The sequence below is a fragment of the Schistocerca gregaria genome, chromosome 8 (genome assembly GCF_023897955.1).
Source record: "Schistocerca gregaria isolate iqSchGreg1 chromosome 8, iqSchGreg1.2, whole genome shotgun sequence".
Classification (NCBI taxonomy): Eukaryota; Metazoa; Arthropoda; class Insecta; order Orthoptera; family Acrididae; genus Schistocerca; species Schistocerca gregaria.
This window is the reverse complement of record NC_064927.1, coordinates 145,107,979-145,125,081: the sequence shown is the minus strand read 5'-3', so window position 1 is coordinate 145,125,081 and position 17,103 is coordinate 145,107,979. Positions and strand designations below refer to the sequence as shown.

Genomic DNA, 17,103 nt, shown 5'->3' with positions numbered 1-17,103 from the left:
TTTGTGGTGCAATGTTTTTGTTTATTTTGTTGGGAATGCTCTATTGATGTTTGTCACTCGTGAGTTTCAGAGGAATCTCCGTCACTTGCTCCACTGTCAAATTAATCACCTTGCTAGTTCACAGTTTTACTGATCCTTGCATTGAGAAATTTGTCCATTTCACCATCACAAAAGTGAATGCATTTTGACAGAATTGATTGTCCACTGATTGATGGCTACCGTCTGAGCAGTGTTTTCAATTTCATGTTTGACTTTTAGCACTATTGCACCAAATAGCCATCTCATTTTACAGCACAAAATCTTAATTACGCAATGCTTATACATCAATATTCTGTGTATGTTAAGATGGTCCATATAGCTAATGTACACAATTACACATTATTGAATTACTATGTACTACATCAGAATTTAGTCAGCTTCTATTTTATTGTTGTTCATGTATGCATGTGTCGACATCATTCAGAAACTTGTCCACTGTACAGCCTTTTTTTCAGTGTAAAACACATGGAAATGATTCTTGTCAAACTGTGGTGAAAGAAAGACCTATGTATCTGTCTGCTTCATTCAAAAACTTGGCCACTGTACATTCCTTTTACACTGAAAAATGTACAGAATTGATGGAATTATTGGTGAACTGTGGTGATAGAAAGACTTATGAGATGGCACCACTACAATGATGCCTCATACTACGCAACACAGATTTTAGACATAGAAGTTTTGGGGAAAACTGGAATTGGTCACACAGCTAGAAATGAAATATTGCCGTGTCCCACTAAGTGAGATGGTGTACTTTTTAAGATACAAGACTTGCATTGAGGAGGACTAACACTCATATTATTTTGTGATCATCCAAATTCAAGTTTTCTGTTATTTCCCTTATTTGTGTATGATAAATTTGGGATGTTACAAGTACACAATTAATTTCTTTCTCCATCCTTTGCCAATTCAGGCTTGTGTTCCACCTATAATGCTCTCTCCGAGACAGGTGGCCCAGTAATTGGGCACTGACCTTTGTGTCTGAGAGGTTGGCGATTGAAATCCCTGCCTGATCATTCAGATGTCAGTTTCTTTTTGTGATTTCTCCAATTTCCTTAAGGCAAATGTCAGGATGGTTCGATTCAAAGTGTGTGATTGATAGATAGACATATAATCCAGGTTTGTGCCGTGTGTCTAATGGCATTGACGTAAACTGAATGGTAAATTCTTATTTTCCTTCTTTTTCTAATGACTTCATGATTGTTGTGTGTTAATCGTTAATGTTGCTTTCTTCTTCCTTTCTTTCCTGTCACTTACAAGCGGTTGTCACGGTGTTGTAAGGCTACTGTTTTCAAGTGGCAAGATGTAGTGTGGAGTCTGGCTAATCTTATAGAGCCTCATGGCTGTTTCTGAGAAAGAAATCTTTTTACCTATGCTTAGTGTACTGCCTTGCTTATACACGTAACTAGTCACATGTAATACGCTTCTACACAGCTTCATTGTTGAAAGTCCATTGGCAAATAATGTTCTGTAACTTTTTTATGTCTTGTGCTTGTACCATAATTCATCACTCCACACTACATTTTTCCACTGTTCGATCATCCAATGTTTACGCTCCTAACACAGTTTGGGATTCCTGCGTGATGGTGTGGATAGATGTCTGCCTATTACACATTACAACCTTCTTCAACTGTCGGCGGTCTCTGTCAGTCAACAGACAAGGTCGGCCTGTACGCTTTTGTGCTGTACGTGCCCCTTCACATTTCCACTTCACTATCACATCGGAAACAGTGGACCTAGGGATGTTTAGGAGTGTGGAAATCTCACATACAGACGTATGACACAAGTGACACCCAATCACCTGACCCCATTCGAAGTCGGTGAATTCCGCAGGGAGCCCCATTCTGCTTGCTTAAAATGTCTAATGACTACTGAACTCTCTGATATGGACTACCTGGTGGTGGTGGCAGCACAATGTACCTAATATGAAAAACATATATTTTTGGGGGTGTCCAAATACTTTTGATCACATAGTGTACAAAGTAAAAATGTTTCTGTTTGAATTTTCAAAGGAAACTTAGATGTAGCCTGTCACCTGAAATTTTTGGTTTTAAGGTAACTGAACATATTTCACTGTCTATTGATTTTGCATTGTCAGATGAAGTTTTTAATTAACTCTTAATCAAGATCCTTTCATGTTTCCTGTTAATGCAGTTTTCTTGATACAGATAAATAAGAGCTGAAATTATGAATGTTTGGCCTTACATTTTTTTCTGTAATAATGTTGATAGTTGCTCAATCGAAAAGTTGCGCTTGAAAGCAAAAATTATGAACATCGGTTGAAAACAGAAACAACAAATCACCGCAACACACAACGTGAACTGGCTAGAGTTTTGGAGAATGCTGCACAACTTCAGACTGCTCTGGATGAGAAGGAAAAATTCATAAGATCTAAAATATATCCAACCAGCAACAACAGACGAAGGAATGAAACTGGGATTGCATCAGTTTCCAGCTTCTCTCATTGCAGTGCTGCTCAAAGCAGGTATGATACTAATACAGTTGTTTCTGAATTTATCTTGTCTTGTATAACTCTATTTGTATGAAGAGGAATAGTGAAGCATTAATCCTTTTGCTACTGTGGGCATATATAGATGTTCTGCTGTGCTATTCCCCATGTCTCCTGGATGTGCGCCACTTCGGTTTTCCTGCAGTGCTATAAATGTCTGAATATGTCCTGAGCCGCTGACACCTCAGCTGTTGATGAGTTGCTTCTGTGTCTAGGTGAATAAAAAACTTCTGAGTATTTATCAGACAGCATATGTGCCTCAATGCATGGCATCATTTATTAAAAATACACTCATTTCAGTATCTTGAATCATTTATGGGATATGACAATTATTATGACCACATGATTCATGATGCACAAGGACTTCTATGGACATGTTGTGTGTGACAGTGCTTCACATATAAAACCTAATAGCTCAAGAATGAAATGAGGTATCCTCTGCTCTCAATTAGAAATGAAATTTGAGTATAGTGTCTACCATTTGTTTTGTGCGATATATGAGATAAAATCAATCATATACAAAGTTTATGCTATATTTTTTACCTCTGCAATATCTTTACAATTTCCCTCAATGTATTACTTAATTTGATGGAGCATAGTATGTATATCATGTAACAAAAAGAATTTCAGTCCTTCATCAAGCAAAGATATCAGACTGTTAGATGTGCAAAAATCAACTTTTCTCCTAATAGTTTTCTTAAAAATCTGTGATACATATGTCACAGCAGCTGCAAGTCCGCACAGACAGAAATGGGTGCGTCGCACCCAACTGTCTGTCATATATAAAACCCAGTAACTCGAACAAATGAGATATCATTCTGCTCTCAATTTTAACTAAAATTTCGATATCTATAATTCATTCACTGCGATATACGAGCAAAAATCAGCCACATGCAAAGTTTTTTCTGTGAACTGTTTAAAATTTTGTTCAGTGTTTTACGTAATTTGAAGCAGCACAATAAGTATAGTGGATAACGAAAATAAATTGAAATTCTTTATCGGGTGAAGATATCAGTCTGTAAAATGAGAAAGAATCAAATTTTTTCATGTAATAGTTTTTGAAAAATTGGATGAGAAGTATTTCATATCGTCCTGAATGCCATATTTCAGCCCCTACACTAGCATTTTGGGAGCAATAAGGCCGTAACAAAAGCCAACTCAACACAGAATGTAAAGTGCATGTGTGTAGCAGCGAAAAGCTTAATGTGGCCGAGCGGTTCTAAGCACTACAGTCTGGAACCGAGCGACCCCTACAGTCGCAGGTTCAAATCCAGCCTCAGGCATGGATGTGTGTGGTGTCCTTAGGTTAATTAGGTTTAAGTAGTTCTACGTTCTAGGGGACTGATGACCTCAGATGTTATGTCTTATAGTGCTCAGAGCCATTTGCCTTGTCTTTGTTAGGTGCTACTCACACAGCAATGAAATTGTAATTTTCTTACAATATGAAGACTGTCTGTGCTGGGCTGGAACAACTCTTTTACAGCAGACATGGTCGTGCAATATCACAATTATTTTTCGCTAAATTTGGGCTGGGCTGAAAGATGCACTGGTGTCTTTTTTGTCTATGAGAAATAATGTTAAAATAACCCTTCTGCCAGTTAAATTTTTACTAACTACTGTATAATTAGCTCAAATGTTTGAATTTATTAAAGGCAACTGTATCACTTTGCCACTCCATCCAACTCTGCAGATAGCTCTCAGCAGACTGAACAAAATACCACTTGTTGAAATTGTTCTTGTGTAACCATTACTGAAGCATTATGCTTTCTAACACTGTTCTAACAGTACCTGTAACTGAGATGTACAGGGCAGATGTGCCTCTTACAATTTCTCTGCAGTATTCTTACAGTTAATGCTCTTTGGCAAATCATTGACTGTTCCAAATTGCCGTGTGTATTGTAGGTTATGACTTAAAAACTCTGTAACATTAAGAGTCACAAACATTATTTTATTGACTTATTTATTGTCCATTGCCTCATAAAGATCCACAATAAAGCCCAGTAGACTATGTGCCGTGGAGTACTATTAATTCACTCTGCACTTAAATTTTATACTACGTATCTCTTTCCAATATGGATGAGTAACTGAATTTAACAGTCTGGAAGTCGATCCATAATGCTCTTTCCAAATTTTAATCAAATTATCAGGTCTGTATGCTAGCACAACCTTACCCCACAGCACCACACCTCACAACACAGTATACATATGCGGGCAGCTCTAACACTGGTTTTCTGTGGCTCATTGTTCGTGGTCAGCAATATACCCTCTTTTCTGCCAGCAATAATAAAATACAAAAATAAGTAATACGTAAAAGTAGTAAGTGTAAGGGTAAACAGCCCTTACACTCTAATCTCCTCCAGTTCTTCCATATTTTCTGTCGTGATTTTTTCAGTAGCTTTACAGTTTGAGAAAACAAGACAGAAAAACTACAGTCAACATGGACCAATGAAAACAGAAATAAAATCAAAGACTACCATATACAATCTGACAGCTTCATAAACAATTGAAGTATATGCCAGAAAGGAGTGTGTCAATGTTGAGAAAGAACAAAATCATAAAACTGGTGTATTAAATAAAACCTTCAGAACTAATTTACATTTATGTACAAGTAAGAATGGTTGAGAACATAATTTTGATAGCCACATGGTTTTTGTAGATTTCAAAAAAGTTTATGACATATCACATAGGTGCACAATCATCAATGTCCTGAGAGAGTTTCATTTTCCACAGAAGTTTATAAAGGTAGTACACAGGTGTTTAGAAGGAACCTGTTGCTGAGTAATGATCAAATGTCAGAGCAAGTTTAAGTTAGAATTCTTCTTAGACAAGAAGATGCATTATCTCCAATACTTTTTAATTTAATTGTAGGAAAGGTAGGCAGAGAACACCAAAAATACCCTAAGCTGGAATAAAACTGGGTAATATCACAATAAATCGGCTTGCCTATGCACCCAATGTTATAATAATAAGTTGTATCAAAGAGTACATGCAGCTCATGACAAGTTCTGACAGAATCATTCCAAGGAAAGCATATTTCAAATTAACAAGGAGAAAACGAGAGTACATGGTCATGAGCAAACTGCCCAGTCATCAATCTCCATTAATAGGTAACGAATTCACTTTTAAAAGAATAGACATATTTAAGTATTTGGAAAGCATCTTATTGAGCAAAATAGAATGGAAATTGAGATTCTGGAATGTACTGCAGTGGCAAAGAGAACGTATTTTGGCTTACAGAATATGCTATGCACTAAAGCAATTTTTAGAAGTTTTAAACTAGATTATACCAGTGTAATTCTCCCTGGAATCATTACTACTTGGTCTGGTAGCTCCTCAATTGGCATCATGAGGCTGAGTGCACCCCGTGCCAGTCCTACCACAAAAGAAAAAAAAACTAGCAATAGTGGGAATGGAACCCTGGTCCTCTGCATGGCATACCTCACTTGCCAGTGAGCTACAGAGGCTAAGGAAAACAGATAGACAAAAACTGTTAGTTTTAGAGTTAAAAATATTAAGGTAAATGTCTAGCACCAGGAGGAACTCAAAGTCTAAAGAATGGAGGGTATTAAAAAAAACCAGGAACTGCCACAAGATGATATTGGCCAAAAGCTGAAGAAAAGAAGACTGATGTGAGCAAGACACCTAACTAGGGTGGAAGATGAAAGACTACCATGAGTAGCATTTTCAGGGGGACAGAAGGGGTTGAAGAAGGTCATGGGCAAGTTGGAAGGATGATATCAACAGGGATACAAGGCAGTAGGGCTAAGAAAAAGAAAATCTATCATGACAGCCACAAATAGAAACGATTGGTGGAGGAATATAGAGAACAATTGTGGTCTTCCAGCCAAAGTGACAGTTAAAGAAGATATAAGTAAAGTGTGGTTTCATATGAGATGATGGAAAGAATGTTTAAAAGCAAAGAGGACAGGTGACCAATCACGTCTTCTGGAATTAGCCATGATACCTTTTCGTGGCTGAGTTTGACATTAGCAGACATCATAAAACCTCATATCACTTCATTTACAATTTACTGTGTTAATGATCATCTGCCATGACTGTCATCAGTATGACATTTGGACCCAGTTGAAATATGTTTTGGTATTGCCTCAATTTAATGAAGTCTCTTTTTATGTGACATTCTTCAAAAGAAGCACTTGAAAGACAACCTCTGCCAAACTGTTCCTTAAACATTCACTGCTACTGATGTGCTTGCCACAGGCTGTGCCGAGCACTGTGTCATTAACATCTAAGCCAACTATCTGCATCGATGCCCTTCCACAGGGGACAGCTTCCTGCAGGCTGCATTACACACGTAGACCTCCTGCTACAGTGCCAAACATTTTTAATGTAGATTGTGAGCTAAACACTGTACACAAGTCACAACATGGTTACGGATTAAAACAGTGATCCGGGAAGTGTAGAATGAATTTCTTTTATTTCTACCAATGATCACAAAACGTCTGGTCCTTAGACTTCCGGTTGCAGTCAGCAATGACCGTCTTCAGATCTGTTTTATAACATGTCCTAATACAATAAAGCCGTGATGGGATTGTCATAAAATCAGCACAATATCATTATGCGTATTTAAAATATTATGTAGACTAGGCCACAGTTCTGGCAGAGCCATACTGTCTCTATCACTATGACTCTGACACCTATGACTCTGCCAGAATGGTGTTAGCTGAACCACAGCAGTGTAGGATTAAGGGAGTGGTGGGATATCACAATTTGAGGGTAGCGAGGATGATATTTGCCATTTCAGGACACAGTGACAGGTAGTCAAAACACTGTTGGAAAATATGATTCAGTTTCTCCAGCGCGTGGTGGTACTGTGTCACGAGAGAAGTGTTTCTTTGTGGCTGGACAGTGGGTATATGGGTGGAGATAGGTAACTGGAAGGACCGGACGTGAGGGATCTGTTTCTGGACAATGTTTGGAGTGTAATATTAGTTTGTGAAGGCCTCCGTGAGACCCTTGGCAAATTTGGAGGAGGACTGCTTGTCACTACAGATGCTACGACCACGAGGGCTAGGGACTTCTTGGCATGAAATGGATGGTAGTTATCAGAATGGAGGTATTGTTGGTGGTTGATAGGTTTTATGTGGACAGAGATACTAATGTAACCATCAGTGAGGTGGGGATCTACACTGGAGGAGATGAAGATGGCTTGTTGGGTTGAGCATTAGCAGTTCAAGCAAAATAGGGAGAAGTAGGTGTTGAGGGTTTGGAGGAATGTGGGTAGGGTGTCCCCGCCGTCAGTCCAAATCATGATTTGTGATCTGACCAGATTCATGATTTGGATCAAGGGTGAGGATGTCCTGTCCATATTCCTCCAGAATGTAACACCTTTTCTACCCTTCACTTCGCCTGTTCCTTCTCACCCCAACAAGTCGCCTTCCTCAATGTTGACCTCCACCTCAGAGATGGTTACATCAGCACCTCCCTCCACATCAAGCCTACCAACTGCCAACAATACCTCCACTTTGACAGTTTCCACCCAATCCACACCAAGAAGTCCCTTCCATACTGCCCACCCGTAGATGTCACACCTGCAGTTACAAGCAGTTCCTCTCCAAGTATGCCACTGATCTCACGAAAGTCTTCACAGACCAAAATTACCATCCCAATCTTGTCCAGAAACAGATCTCCCATGCCTTTTCTGTCCAGAAAACTACCACCTCCCACAGTCCACTGATTGGCCACAAATGAGCACTCCTCTCATGACTCAGAACCACCTAGGTCTGGAGCAACTGAATCCTCCAGGATTTCGACAACTTGTCGTCATATCCTGAAATGAGGATTAAACTACCAACTATCCTTGTCACCCCTCCCACAGTGTCATTCCCCCAACCCCCCAACTCTGAACCTAAGCAATATCCTTGGCCATCTCTTCTCCACCCCTCTCCCGAACCCCTTGCCTCATGGTTCTTACCTCTGCAATAGACCTACTTGCAAGACCTGTTCCTCACCTACTCTCTCTACAACCTGCTCCAGTCCTGTCACAGGGATATGCTACCCCATCAAAGGCAGGGCCACTTGCGAAACCAACTATCAAGTAAGCTGCAACCACTGTGCCACTTGCTTCATGGGCATGACAACAAACAAACTGTCTGTTCTCATGAATGGTCACTGCGAAACTGGCCCGGAGACAGCAGGTCTACCCAGTCGCTGAACAGGCAGCCCAACATGATGCTCTTTACTTTAATGATTGCTTCACATCTTGTGCCATCTGGATCCTTCCTATTAACAACAGCTCCTCTGAGTAACACAGAAACTATGGCCAAGGACAGCAGGACCACCCAGTTGCTGAACATGGCAACCAGCATGATGTTCTTTACTTTGATGATTGCTTTACAGGTGAGAATTCTCACTACAACAAATCCTTCTTTCCCATAACCCCTTTGGTCTAAACCTTCTCTAGTTGCTGTCTCACACTTATATTTATCCCCTTCCCTGCTCCCAGTCCAGTACTACATACGTCTTCTACCCCAACAATGCACCTAGAAGTCCTTTCTCCATCTCTGCTTCTCTCCTCTCCTTTCGCCCATCCCCCCTGCTCCCTATCGCAGCCTTTCAACACTGCACCTAACAGCCTTATCCTGTCCCCTCAAAGTCCCTGCACACCCTACCAGGTAACACTAGCATCATCATCCACCTGTACCCTGCTATCCCTCCCCATCCCCACTACATGCTGCCTCCTTATCCTATCACCCAACTCAGTAAATTGCTGGTCCATCAGAAGCAGATGCACTTGCAGTTGGGCTCTAATGCCCTGTAACAGTGGCTTTGTGAGTGTGAGTTGTACTTTTGTGAATGTTTGTGTATGCTTTCTACTGCAGAAATAGTACATTGTTCAAAAGCTTTAATATTTGAGCAATCTTATTTGTGTGCCTATCTGGAATTTAGGGACTCCTTTGTATGGTAAGTAACAAGCTAGCCTTTCCATATTGTTCAGTATTTTGTGTGTGTGTGTGTGTGTGTGTGTGTGTGTGTGTGTGTGTGTGTGTGTGTGTGTGGGCGCGCGCGCGAATAATTTATTCAAAAGTGTCAATTTCAACTATTGGTTCAGTTCCTGAGGTTAGTAATACTTCTTGCGAGAAGTCTCAAAATGAGGTACAACACCTAATGGTATGCCACAAGTTTTGCATTGGTGTCAAAAGTGTCAATTTCAACTATTGGTTCAGTTCCTGAGGTTAGTAATACTTCTTGCGAGAAGTCTCAAAATGAGGTACAACACCTAATGGTATGCCACAAGTTTTGCATTGGTGTCTGGTTTCCCCTGGCGCACTTTTTCTTTCATGTGAAACGTGCACCTGTTCATTAACATGCTTTTCTTTGAATCTTCACTCACAATAACATCTAGAAAATGCCTCCTTGTAAAGTGTAAAAGATTCTTATCAGTGGTGTGCTTTTCTCGGGCTGCTTTTCTTTGGTCTGTTGCGTATTTTTTCTAAATTTTTCTGATAAGAGATACATGAAACACTGTGATTGCCATCTTTTGGCCTGTAACTGACGTGCAAAGTACTAGCATTTTAAATGCACTAATCCAGAATGTGTGTGTGTGTGTGTGTGTGTGTGTGTGTGTGTTTGTGTTTGTGTGTGTGTGTGTGTGTGGGGGGGGGGGGGGGGGGGGGGGGACATTTGTTATACCAAAGTCTTGCGCACTGTTCCTTCTGAGCTCAGTGGTGTGTCACAATGGGTAGCTCCTCCCATATTCGAGTTGTAATCTACAGTACATTGGGGTTTCTTGATTTTTTTTACTGGTATTTCTGTCAGGCTTTTCTGTTCCAATCATTTCTGTTGTGGTACAGTTGACCAACATCCATACATCTTATTTTATTACACTGCTTTATAGCATGCACCGTGTCAGTTGACTTTACCTCAGTTTCTCCTCATGTCAATTTCCTTTTCAGATTTGGTATGTTGTGCTTATTCTTATGAACAGCACCAAATGTGGTTGTTCTCAGGCTGTGAATGCAGAGAAACAGGTCTAGTTTGGAATATCAGTTGTTGACATGCAGGGTATGTCCTTGATCCACATAAGGTCTCGTTAAGTGTTGTCCCTAAATTGTGGAACTCAGTTCTGTTATTGCTCATGTATATACAGTGAAATCCAACACATATCCAGTCTAATAGTCACTCATCGCAGATGTGCTGTTTCACTTGGATAGAATAAATTATTTAAAAGATAATTGACATTTGAACAACAAGAGACTCTTGTCGCTGCAAAGCTTGCAATGTGGAGTAAAGGTACCGTTAAACTATGAACTTCATCAGCATTATTCCTAATTTCCAAAGAGTCACTTCCAGTACTCGCAGAGTCGTCACAAAAGTGTAACACTCACAAAAGTAAAATCAAACATTTTCAGACCAACATAATTCCACTGAAAACTTGAGTGTTTGAGCCATTTCAAGACAAATAGCAACAAAACAGTAAAGTTTCTCAAATCCAGTCTTTCTGTATTGACAGTAGAGAATGCACAGACAGTGGAGTATTTACCGTGTTGTGTACATGATATGGATTTGTTTTGTCTGCTGTAACTTGCAACAGGTCCCCTGACAGAGATACCATAAAAATGACAGAATTCTTGAATCATTAACCAGTTGACAATTGTGTGCTGAAGCTGAGTCGTCAAACACATGCTTTAACAGCTGGAAATCAGTTTGTTTCCACGCCAAAGTGTCACTAATATGTGCTCTTTTTCAAAGAGTTTTTGCTGTCACTTCAGAGTCTAAACAACTACCAACTGCTCCCCTTGTAGAAACATCAAACTGGTGTGCTGTCCGAGCTGATGTACGGGGCTGGGGATTACTACTTCCAGTTACATGAGAGAATTTCCACTAATGTTAATTTATAGGAAGCATCTTCAGGATCTCTTTTACCTGTGCAGCTACAATGATGGGACATTTCTTTTATAAAGGAGAAGGACTCGAAGTTAAGTGATGAAAACATGCAAAACGGAATCGAAATCTACAACAAGGGAGCACAGCAGGAAACGTAGATACATACTTAAAATATTCAGCTGGAACTCTGAAAAGGTACTGGAAAAATGGAACTAAAATACAGCTTTGTGTGTTACACACCTAGAGCACGTGGGTACCTATCACTCGGCTAACTTAAAACATGTTCACAGTAGTGAGAGGGCTAATGGAACAAGGCATGTGAATATTCATTAGCGCTGTCCGAAAGTACCAGCTGTGCTCTGTGACACATCCAGAGCATCTGAGGAATGTTATGGTGCTGCGTATATATGTAACTCGTTCGTAGTACCCAAAGGGTTAAGTGTGAAACTCCGCCAGCTTCCATCATATTTGTGTACATAGTATGACACAACAACAAAAGACTCTGCATACACAACTGTGACATCACCCCCTGGCATCGGGCTCCTGTCTTTAGTGGTTTTTCAGCTATGCAGAATTGCTTAAGCTGGTCACAAGGTATTTTCTTAATTTCCATACGAAATTTGTCTCAAGTCTTTATCTCTCTTAGAAACACTTTTCTTGCGTTATTTTTTGTCACAAATAGCAAAACTAATATTAGTTTTAGTGTCTCATTTCCAAATCTAGCTCTCTCAGCATCACCTGATTTAATTTTACTCCAATCGATCCCCCCTCCCTCCCCCCCCCCCCCCCCCCCCCCCCCCCCCCCGCCCATAAAAAAAGAGGCCTGTTGTTGGTGTTCATCTTAACCTCTTTTCAAGAGTCTATCATTCTGTGTAACTGATCGTACGAACACTTTGCCCTCAGTGATCGCAAACCTAAAAGTTTTATTCCATTGCCTTGAAGTTGTTTCTGTTTGGTTGCCCTTACTGCTTGTTCAAAATGCAGAGTGAATAGGCTACAGCCCTGTCTCATTCCCTTTTCAACAGCTGTCTCCCTTTTATGTCCCTAGAGCCTTACAATTGCATACTGGTTTCTGTACAAGCTATAGATAACATTTTGCTGCTGTATTTTATCCTTTTTACATTCAGTTATCCAAAGTATGTATCCAGTTAGCATTGTCAAAAACTTTTCTATAAATCTACAGCTTCTATAAATATAGGTATAAAGTTTTTCCAGTATATCTTATAAGTCGCAGGGTCAGTATTGCCTCATTTGTTCTTACATTTTTCCAGGACCCAAACATCTTCCCTGTTTCTACAAGTCTCCTCCTCCTCCTGTAGACTAAAGAAATGTACAGCAGTAATCCTTCAACCAGAATATCTTAGTAAATCTTAAGTGAAATAGATAATTATAATTATAAATTTGAACTTGAAGTGTCCAAAACGTAGACCTTGGAACAGAGTATTTGTTATTAACCTGACATGCCTTGCTCAGCCTCAGCCTCATCATAATCATCTTCACCTTTCCTGGGAATAAGTGCACCTATGGCATGAAAATGATGCCAAAGGCATGAGATTGTCCCTTTTGATATAGAAAAACCATTCTAACAACTCCAAGCATGCAGGTAAGAGAAAGTTGCCTTTTGTGTACTAGTGGCTCACTTGTAATGGATATTAATGCCACAAGCTCATGAACATCATACAGAGATTACCATTTTGATAATGCTAGTTCATAGTCATCAGGACCTCGCAATCTACCCCTCTCCAAAAAACAGGCAGGTAAATGTGAGCAGTGGACAGGAGTTTTTGTCGTTAATATTTTATCTTTAATATTCATCAAATGTGTAACTGCATGCAGCTCACGGGTAGTAGCATTGTGATATGATGAAATACCAGCTCATGTAATATGAAGTGTAAGCAGACATACACTGTGGTGACAAAAGTCGTGGGATACCTTCTAATATATTGTGGAAACTGTAAAAGTTAATAGAAATTTTAGTTTTGCATATAACAGTTTCTCCACTTTTACACAAACTTTTATTTACACGTGTTGTAGGTGCACTTTCCTTCATGATTATACAATATTCTTCCATAAAATTTGTAGGGCATACAAAGTGTACTTTATGAGATTTGAAACTTTTTCATTTATGTAATTAATGGAAAACTGAGTGAACACTTTACTTCAAACATCACATATAGAAATATTTCAAATTCTTTAGATACTTAGCTCAGTTTCTATCACACATGCTGCCTGCAGGGACTTTATTCAGATCACCCTCCAAAACAAACTAGAAGATGTGCCTCTGCAAATAAGAAGATGGAGCTCTGTCACCTTTCAATCTCAGTGTTTGAGATGCCCTGGCTGGTATCTAGCATGACAAATGGATAGGTAGAGGAGGACCAGTTCCATTGCCTGGGCACCCCGCCAACCTTGGTTTTTTGGAGTATTGTCTCTTTATATTAGATGTGTCCGTCTCCCCCCCCCCCCCCCCCCTCAATAACTAATGGAAAAAGAAAACATTGATACAGTATTTCATATACAATAACGATACTAAAACTAGGACCCATAGAAATTGCTGTCATGTGAAGTATCTAAACATACAAAACCCATTGAAATTTTTTCTCGGAAGACTATTGACATAATGAGGCTGCTGATTATATCTCTATGAACATGGTGCTCTTAATAAAATAATTTTCAAACTGCAGCAGTTCGAATAAAATTCTCTAGCTTTTGATGGCTATCGTCACCATTGGTGTCAGGAGCTGTTGCGCAAAATTAGGTGACAGTGAGAGTATATATATATAATAGTGCATTGGCCAGAAAAAAATTCAACACCATTAATAACTTCCAATTGGTGCTTTCACCAATACAAGGAGATATATGTTGCAAGGCCAGTTCAGATGCTGCGGAAAAATCAAAAGCATTATAATTCAAACGATCTGTTCATATAGAATGCCACGTTACCAGCTATGGGAAAGAACTTTGAAGATAGCTCATAGTTTCAGAAAATATTTTGCGATATCTATACCTAAATTTACAGAGGAAATATTAGTTTTAAAGTTTATTTACAGAATGTGACTAACATTGCCCTTGTTCCCCCCCCCCCCCCCCCTCACCTCCACCCCCCACCCCCCCACCCCTACCACCATCTGGTTTCGTACTTTTTTTTTTGCGAGGGTGAGAGGGCAGCAAGTATCAGTTTCTCAACTTTTTTTCCATGCCACACGTTCACATTAAATTCCTTTATTTATATATTTATCCATTTGCAGGCAGTGTAAATTGCATAGATGTTGTCAACAAATTAATACATGAAATACAGATGCAGAGATACATAAACGTACACAAGTACACACAGAAATAGATATATAAATTTTTTGTCTTACTGAGTTATAGATTTGGACATTGTATTTCACAGTTCTATTGAATGTACTGTAAAATGCCTCTTAATGGCAGTAATTACCCATTATCACAATTGTCAGCAAAATTTATACACCATTTTATGTAATCCTCTAAATTATAAAGACACTTTTCTAACGAACATTTTTTAGGGTATTTCTGAAGGCATGTATTTCACTTTTGTCTCTGATCTCTTCTGAAAGTTTATTGTGTAGTTTAATTCCATTGTGTAGCACATTATATTGGGTTTTTGTTCGTTTTTTCTATTGAGATGTAAGTGGTGGCTGGATCTGGTTCCATGTTCATATAGAGACCCGTTCATTGGGTACTGATCAATGTCTTTTTTTTTAACGTGGATCACTGTTTGCCAAATGTACTCACATGGAACAGTCAAAATACCTGTAGATTTAAGCAACTCAGTGCTGTGAGTTCTCGTGCTACTTTTTGTCATCATTTGTCCAGGCCTTTTTTGTAGCTTAAGGATTGTTTGGCTGTTGTGCACATTTGTTCCCCAGAACATTATTCCATAACTCATCACAGAATAAACATATGCAGAAGATGTTGATCTGTTGCATGAGTAACTACACACTGAATTTATTGTTCTCAGTCTAAAGCATACTGAAGCATATTCATTTCCCAAGGACAGTAACATGCTCAGTCCATTTTAGTTGTGTGACAACATGCTTCCCTAGAAATTATGTTTGTGATATATATTCAATGAGCTCACCATTCACTTTTAAAGAGTTATTTTTGGGTTTTTTGCTTATGTGGAAACCGATTTTTTCACATTTATGGTTTATTTATTGTTATCTAATCATCTACATAGAGGCATGAGTGTTTTTTCAGCTTTGTCCTGTAGTACACTTGGTGATGTTTCACTGATTAGAATGTTATTGTCATCAGCAAACAGTACTGTTTCACTGTGTTTGACACTCAAGGGAAAATCATTGATATAAGTCAAGAAGAGTACTGAGTCAAGCACACTTCTGTGGGGGCTCCAGTATTAATAATTGGCATTTGTTTGACAAATCTCTACACATTGCACTATTTTTTTTAGGTATGAACAAAATCATTTATTTGCTACCTGTTTTATACCTAGAGCTTCTAGTTTATGTAACAGAATTGTGTGTTCTACTGTATCAAAGGCTTTGCTGAAGTCAAGGAAGATGCCTTTTATCTAGTACTTCCAGAAAAACATTTGTAAAATGAGCTGTAACTAATTGTCTTCTTCACACAGAAGATTTTATTGTTTCCATTATTTTTGAAAATGATGACAGTAAAGAGTTGGGCCTATAATTTTCTATGTTTTCGGGGTCTCTTATATAGGGGCAGAACCTTTGCATCACTAATGCCTCTGGGAAGCAACCTGTAGTGAATGATTCATTTATGGTTGCACTAAAGGGTCTTTTGCACTATCTATACAGTCCTTCAGCAAGCATACAGGCACTTCATCTATACCTGCTGAGGTTTTATTTCTTTAGGTTCTGAACAACATTGCTTATTTCTCCTGAAGTGTTGGCTCGCAGCTTTACAGTGTTTGGATAGTTCAGTGTTTGTAGAGACTGTATTTTATCAAACTTGTGTTGTAGCTTGGTAGCTATGTTGCTGTAATATTGATTTACAAATTTGCAGTTTGTATTGGATCATGTATTGTGATACCATTGTGCTGTAATTGTGTGTTTACTTATTTTGTCTTTTTCTAGTTTTCTCCTGTTTGGTGACATTCCAGGCTGCTTTTATTTTTTTTATCCCTTTCCTATAATTTTATCATTTTGACCCTTTTTGCTGTTACTACAAGTATGTTTTTATATGTTTGGTAGTGTTTTTGAAATGCAGGGACATTTTGGTTGTTTTTTATGTTGCAGAAATGTTTTGAATGTTAACAGTGGATTTTCTTATCCCATTGACCACCCAGTTACTTTTGTTTTGTGTTTTAGTGACTTGTAGTACTTTTGGGAACACTTGTTTGAACATGAATTTAAATGTTAATAGAAATGCCCCCATAAATGAGGTCAGGAGAGCGTGGAGGCCATGGAATTGGTCCGCCTCTACCAATCCAACGGTCACTGAATCTGTTGTTGAGAAGCGTACGAACACTTCGACTGAAATGTGCAGGAGCACCATCGTGCATGAACCACATGTTGTGTCGTACTTGTAAAGGCACATGTTCTAGCAGCACAGGTAGAGTTTTGTTGTTGTTGTGGTCTTCAGTCCTGAAACTGGTTGATGCAGCTCTCCATGCTACTCTATCCTGTGCAAGCTTCTTCATCTCCCAGTACCTACTGCAACCTACATCCTTCTGAATCTGCTTAGTGTAGTCATCTCTTGGTCTCCCTCTA

At 39.1% G+C, this 17,103-nt stretch overlaps 1 protein-coding gene across 4 annotated transcripts in view; it reads left to right on the top strand.

Annotated features, from left to right (window-relative positions):
• LOC126284180 (lebercilin) overlaps window positions 1-17,103 on the top strand; it is a 182,373-nt gene that overhangs the window by 126,821 nt on the left and 38,449 nt on the right. For all 4 annotated transcript variants that reach the window (XM_049982922.1, XM_049982919.1, XM_049982923.1 and 1 more), the window contains exon 7: window positions 2,268-2,521. In XM_049982922.1, the coding sequence (XP_049838879.1) occupies window positions 2,268-2,521 (254 nt within the window). The remainder of the gene's footprint in view (window positions 1-2,267; window positions 2,522-17,103) is intronic.